Below are 6,880 nucleotides of genomic sequence, written 5' to 3'. Positions count from 1 at the left end.
TTTTAAACATCCTATAACTAAAATTAAGTCATATTTGGTGTTCATATTTAAAGCAATATTTATTTATTAGAATTGAGCCATATTTGATATTTAGACATAAATCAAACAATCTTTAAGAACAAATAAAATAGTATACCGTAATGGTCAAGAAGACAATGGATCGTAAAGGGTGTTTTCTACGAAAAGGCGATGGAGTGCGACATAAAACGATTGCAAGGATGACAAAATTATTATTTTAGTGTCGTACGTCAAAGACTGATGATTAAAATGGTGGTGGTTATAGCAATTCACTCTATTGTCTTTTGTAATAAAGGAATCGAGTAATGATAGGTATCTTAAACTTTTGTACTATATTTCATCCGTAATGATGCAACATATAAATTGTTATTAATCGAGTGGTTGATAATATTTCATAAGTTCCACGATAATTAATTACAGCATCTCACCATCCTCTTCGTGAATTTAACATATTTATAATGAACTTTTGAGATGCCTAGCACTATTTATTTCACAACTTAATTTTTTCTACTCATTTTTTTATTTCTAGATATGTATAAAAAAATCATATTAAAGCATCATGTCTTTTTTTTTAATTTTGAATTATTTCTTTCTTTTTCAGAAACATGATCCTCGATATATATATAGATAACGTCTAATTTACCATCATCTTAACGGAAGATGCTATTAAAAGTTTAGGGTCGCGATGAGAAGTTCTAAAACAATAGGTGGTAGTTTGATATTAACCCATCAAAACAATAAAAGAAACATGGGAGGGACATATTGGACAATTCCAAAATAGCATCAGTGCACTCAAATTCTAACATATAATTTGAGAGAGAGAGAGAGAGGGAGAGAAGGCGAAAGGTGAGTTTTCATGTAAATATTATTTTAATGATATCAATATTAAATTAATAACACAATTATTTTATTTTTATTTTTTAATTCACAGCTAAGTTGAATTTTTATTTTTATTTTTTTGTTTGCAGGTAGAAGACAACCCACCAGTTGTTGCGGCTCTTTCAAGATTGTGACTGATTTCGCAGATGGGATCTCACTATCGTCGCTTCTTCTTTCACTAGCATCACTCGAATATCCAACTGGTTTCATTGATTTAACAAATACCCACATTTGATTTTCAGGTATTTGCTTAACTGTTTACTCTTTTCATGGACTTATTTTTGCTTTGATTTTTTTTTTCTGAAAATGGCTTATTTTAAAATTTGTATTAGATTTTTTAGTATTTTTTATGTGGGAAAATCAGATGGAAGAATGTGGGTCGAGGAATTTTCGTAAAACTTTTTAAGAGTTTGTGTTTGGGGGTGGGAAATTAGGAATAAGAGGAAGAATGATTTTCAAGTTCACTGATCTGTTACAAGCCTGGATCCCACATTGACTAAAAGCAGGAATATTAATGAGTATATGAGCTGATGGGCACTCTTGCGTTAAAAACTGGTTTTTAAGGGTGAGTTCTATCACCGGGATTGTTTCGTGTGATCTTGTGTGTAATTTAGTTTTCTGTATGAAATTTTATGGAGTAATGATGGTAGGTGAAGAATGTAAGTGTTTTTGATCATTTAGGACTTGAAAAGAGGAACTTTTGCTCAGCTTGTTAAAATTTATTTTTAATTTTTCATTGTTTTGTTTATCCGTTGTTTAGATTTGCAGATCTGTTTGTGCTTGTTCATGTATGTTGACTGTGTGGATTGGGTAGGTAACAGGCTTAAAATTCATTTGTAATTCTAGATTTTGATGGGGTCTTTTACTTTTTCAGTATAGGTGCTTTGTTTCAAATAAGAGTATTTTGGTGGTAGTAAAAAATTATGTACATTTGGCATATGAAAAACTGCCATTGGGTTGCCAGTGATGCAAATAATCTTCTCTTATCAATCTTTATATATAGTGGTTTTTGAACTTTGCATCTGGCCTCTTTGTGTATATGTGGTGTATTTTTTCCCCATCTAATTTTCCATTTTGATGTTAACTATGTGACCACAAAATCCCACACTTGTCCTGGTTTAACTGGAAATCAGAGATGACATATACTTAGCTGCAGTTGCATTTCTACATCTACTGGATGCAAGCGGCAAATACAAGCAGCACATTAGTTACGCTGTGTTCTTTGCAACCAATTTGTTGTTTAGGAAATGTTTTAAAGCATTTTGACTTATTTCCTTCACCTTTTGCACAGCAAGGAAAACTTCTTCTTCAGCTTCCTCTTGGTGGTCTTCATTGTCTTCTCTCTTTTGGGTTCTGCTGAAGAGGCTTGATGGGTTCCAGGTACCCATCTCATCAGCTCAGCAATGGCCTTTTTGTGTCAGGTCGGCCTGAGCAGCCTAAAGAAAAGGCTCCAACAATGAGTTCAGTAGCCATGCCTTATACAGGTGGTGACATCAAGAAGTCTGGAGAACTGGGTAAAATGTTTGATATCCCTATGGATAGTGCTAAGTCTAGGAAATCTGGGCCCATAACCGGTGCTCCTTCAAGAACTGGATCTTTTGCAGGGGCTGCAACACATTCAGGATCAATTCCTAATGCTGCAGGTCGTGCTGGCTATAATGTATCGGGTCCTATATCTTCTGGAGGGCCTGGTTCAAGCTCAATGAAGAAGACAAATTCTGGACCATTAAATAAACATGGGGAACCGATTAAGAAGTCATCCGGCCCTCAATCTGGTGGAGCAACTCGACAAAACTCGGGCCCTATTCCACCAAGTCTCCCAGCAACCGGTCTCATCACATCTGGTCCAATTTCTTCGGGCCCCCTAAATTCATCTGGGGCTCCTCGAAAACTATCTGGTTCTTTGGATTCTTCAGGATCGATCAAAATGAACAGTTCCTCGATTGCACAAAACCAGGCTGTTACTACCATTACTCAGGAAGATGACTACTCCTTCAGGAAGAACTTCCCAAAGCCAGTGTTATGGTTGGTGATTCTGATATTTGTGATGGGATTTATTGCTGGTGGTTTTATTCTTGGTGCTGTCCACAACCCCATTCTCCTCATTGTTGTCTTGGTTCTTTTTGCTGTGATTGCTGCAATATTCATTTGGAATACTTGTTGGGGAAGAAAAGCTATCACAGATTTCATTTCTTGTCATCCAGATACTGATCTCCGAACTGCAAAAAGTGGGCAATTTGTGAAGGTCACTGGGGTATGTAACTCAACTTATTCCAATAGAAATTTTTTTGTCATTTATGTGTTACTTTTGTTTAGCATGCAGATAATGCGATAGATTTATACTTTAGGGCAGGGAATGTAACCTTGGGAGTTTTTTTGATCAGCTTTACTCGTCAGAAGTGAAGGGAAAAAAAAAAAAATTGGTAGAGCTACTTTATCAATAGAATTACTAACAAGCTGTAAGCATGTGCATCTACATAAATATTAGGTTGATCAATAGAATTACCATGAGAACAAAAACTTTTGTATGCATTTAGTATTCCTGTTCCCAAATTTTACAAACCGTTACCACAATTATTTATAGCAATTCTTCTACCGTTCCAAGGTTAACAAGGATAGGTTCGGCAGTAATTTTCCCAAACCAACTTTAATTACGGCAAGGAAGAATTGTATTTAATGATTAAGAAAGCTATTTAATTCTTCCCTTTTGAAAGATACACCAAAGCACCAAAAAATTGCATCACACTTAGTAATGAAGTTAACTCTTGATTTTAAGTTCACAAAAAATAATTTCTAAAGGAATTCATTATAACCAACAATACATTTTTTTTTCTATATGGTAAATTATGTGGTTGAAGTAAAAATGGAGTATCTCAAACCTGCTCTCCTCCCTTTCTTGATACCAACTTATTTGGTTTTTCAAAGATTTAAGGCTGGTTAGTTCCTTCAAGGCTACATCATTAATTGGCCTCAGTCGCATCTTGTTAACTATGTTTTTGTTAGAAAATCTCAAATTTTAGCTGCTTATAAGCATCCCGAGCAGCTTCAAAACATTGCTGTTAAGAACTGTAGCAGGAGGTAACCTTCTTTGTGGCTATGAAATTGGGATGTAAGGTTACTTTTTTGGGAGAAAATTTTGGAAGAAGTTGTTTCTGGGGTTAGTGTTTGTGTGTGGTAATTTCCATTGTTTTTGTGTGTGATGCATCTAATTTCAGGGGAGATTCCTGAAATTCGAATGAGTGATCCTTAGAATTCCAAATGTGCGGCTAGCTTTATGTTCTATCTTTTTCCCTACTCATTTTCTGTTTTTTTCTGGGTCTATTATCACAGCAAATCCTGGCCATCATTTAAGTCTATAACTCACAGGTCTTGTCATTGCCTAACCATTTGGTTGTTACAAAGAGGACTTCGAGCTTTGCTGCTTCTTTGATGAATTACATAAGGTGTATTCTTTGTAACTTGGAAATGCCATCCGGAGCTTTATTTTTCATAACTTACTATGAAAGGAATGAGATATAGAGGGCGTGTTGTATACCTAAGTTAAGAACTACTTACTAATCAGAAGACCTCGGATTCTAGGATTAACTGAATCAAATAGAAGTTGCTTGATAACATTTTCAGCAACAGTTCTACATGTTCAAATTGGAAAGAGGGTACTTGCAGTCCAATATGGGATACTCTAGGAATTCAGTGCAACCCATAAGTGCCTTTTTTATGAGAAGACTGCAGAAAAAGGAAAACTTACATCATTTGTTTTGTTGAATTTCATTTCACTCTATCCTTCTTGTACTATAATTTGTTTGTCACTTATATACAAATCTGTGACATATTTTTCCTAAAAGAGGTTTGTGAACTGAGAGTCATTTATATGAAGAAAATCTTGTTGAATATTTTATAATTAGCAATGATATCTATACGTGTGGGTATTTAATGTGTCAGTAATGGATAGCTTTATTAGTAGGTAAAACATTCATCAGAAATATCAACTTCATATGGGCACTGAATTGAAGAACAATAATTTCTTTGATAGACCTAATATCTGTGGCTTGAGAGCCTGGCTGATACTTTTCCGATGGTTTTACTATTGGTTTTTGACTTGGTTAACAGAACACTATGATATTTATTGATGCTTGTTTGTATATATTCTTGAAGGTGGTTACCTGTGGTAATGTGCCCCTTGAATCATCATTCCGAAGGGTTCCTAGATGTGTCTATACGTCAACTAGCTTATATGAGTATCGAGCATGGGGCTCAAAACCAGCCAACCCTAAACATCGTCATTTTACATGGGGATTGAGGTCACTGGAGGTTAGTACCATGAATGTTCATCTTTCAAATCCCTAATTTCTTTTTTAACTAGTCTGGAAGTTCTTAAAGGGGAAAAAGGCATTTTAATTTTGCACTTTTAGACTTTAGATTGAAAAAATTAAGTCCAAGAGATTTTCTTTCTTAATGAAACCAATTATCAAGGACCTTTGATACAAAGAATATGGTCAAAATGGATTATAGTCCTTTGTATACTGACCTGGTAGTTGGATGCCATTTGAGGTTATAATTGTCTAATTATAAATGTTTGGATTGAAATGTATAATACCTATCTTCCAGTGTCAAGGGATGTGTTGTGTTCCCACTGGAACAAATAGTCTTACCTTGGAGGTTTCAGTATGTGCATGTCTCACTTGAATTTTTGTGTTGTTTGACAGAGGCATGTTGTTGATTTCTACATTTCTGATTTCCAATCTGGGTTGAGAGCACTGGTTAAGACTGGAAGTGGTGCAAGAGTAACTCCTTTTGTCGATGATTCTGTTGTTATTGATATTAAACCAGAGAACAAAGACTTGTCACCAGAGTTTATAAGGTGGTTGGGACAAAAAAGTCTTTCAAGCGATGATCGACTGATGCGATTGAAAGAAGGGTAAATTACTCTCTCCTGTTGAGTATTAAGTTCTTTGTAGTTGATGGATTATTTCAAGTGCACTGCAGGACCACATCCTAATGGTGTTTCTTTGTTCAATTAAATAACTGCAGAAGTACATTATGCAACTTTATTGAAGTTGACAATCAAGACTTAAACCCATGTTTATGGTTTCAGTAAGTTCATCGCTCATGGTTTTAAAATTGCTTTTTTTTGCAGGTACATTAAAGAAGGTAGCACAGTTAGTGTAATGGGAATCGTTCAGAGAAATGATAATGTCCTAATGATTGTCCCTCCCCCTGAACCCATAGCAACTGGATGGCAATGGACCAAATGTATCTTTCCAGCTAGCCTTGAGGGTATCATTTTAAGATGTGAAGATACATCAAACAACGATGTCATCCCTGTCTAGTAAGTAGTATGTGCATCAAAAACTTATTCACGTGTTACCCAGTTGGAAAATATTAGTTCTCTCTACTAATTTGATGATGGTGTGTGGTGGTTTTGTAGTGATAAGGATTATTAATGTGATGGTTTAAAATTGGGTTTTGGGTTCCCTTTTTCCCCCCTCTTTTCCTTTCTTCCTTTCCTTCAACTTGGTGTATAGTTTTGGGGATTGCTTTTTCATTTTTTAGGGGATTGAAGATTAATGGGGCTGGCCTTTGATGTAGTGGAAAAATATTACATATTTGAGCAGATTGCTGTAATGTGGCCAAAAAATCGAAACGTTTACGGACAGATTTACACTTCCACTTGTACTTTAATTTGTTCATCCCCAGTTCAATGCTGAAAAATCTGTTAATGTAGTGTATTTTGGCATTATATTTGATTCCATTTGTTGGTCCATTTATTAGATTTCTTTGTGGAGTTATTATTATTTCTTTATTTCAGTTTTTTTTTTCCTTTTTCTGGTCAAGTGTTTGCATCCTTGGATTCCCTGTATAGAAGGAAATACTTGATGGATAAAATTATTTCTTTTATTGTTAAAGATTCTTTTTCCTATTTCTGTAACCGGAAATCCAGTTGTTTCAATTTGAATGTTGCTTTGCTTAATCCAAAAATATTGAG

At 34.9% G+C, this 6,880-nt stretch overlaps 1 protein-coding gene across 2 annotated transcripts; it reads left to right on the top strand.

Moving 5' to 3' along the window:
- Positions 1 to 839: 839 nt before the first annotated feature.
- LOC102619035 (uncharacterized membrane protein At1g16860-like) lies at positions 840 to 6,658 on the top strand. Of its 2 annotated transcripts, XM_006465117.4 has the most exons (6): positions 840 to 864; positions 987 to 1,139; positions 2,189 to 3,151; positions 5,050 to 5,205; positions 5,601 to 5,812; positions 6,032 to 6,658. In XM_006465117.4, the coding sequence occupies exons 3-6, from the start codon at positions 2,267 to 2,269 to the stop codon at positions 6,222 to 6,224; spliced, it is 1,446 nt and encodes a 481-aa protein (XP_006465180.2). In that variant the 5' UTR covers positions 840 to 864; positions 987 to 1,139; positions 2,189 to 2,266; the 3' UTR covers positions 6,225 to 6,658. The 2 variants fall into 2 exon arrangements, with proteins under 2 accessions (XP_006465180.2, XP_006465181.2); XM_006465118.4 differs by lacking the exons at positions 840 to 864; positions 987 to 1,139 and adding an exon at positions 1,169 to 1,462.
- The last annotated feature ends 222 nt before the right edge of the window (positions 6,659 to 6,880 follow it).

This window comes from Citrus sinensis, chromosome 7 (genome assembly GCF_022201045.2).
Source record: "Citrus sinensis cultivar Valencia sweet orange chromosome 7, DVS_A1.0, whole genome shotgun sequence".
Lineage (NCBI taxonomy): Eukaryota > Viridiplantae > Streptophyta > Magnoliopsida > Sapindales > Rutaceae > Citrus > Citrus sinensis.
This window is presented reverse-complemented; position numbering and strand designations above follow the sequence as displayed.

What these genes read in the sequence shown, in the direction of transcription:
- LOC102619035 (XM_006465117.4), top strand. Translation starts at nt 2,267, where the DNA reads ATGGGTTCCAGGTACCCATCTCATCAGCTCAGCAATGGCCTTTTTGTG. An exon ending in AATTTGTGAAGGTCACTGGG is followed by an intron (nt 3,152 to 5,049) that starts GTATGTAACTCA and finishes ATATTCTTGAAG; the next exon opens with GTGGTTACCTGTGGTAATGT. An exon ending in CTGATGCGATTGAAAGAAGG is followed by an intron (nt 5,813 to 6,031) that starts GTAAATTACTCT and finishes TTTTTTTTGCAG; the next exon opens with GTACATTAAAGAAGGTAGCA.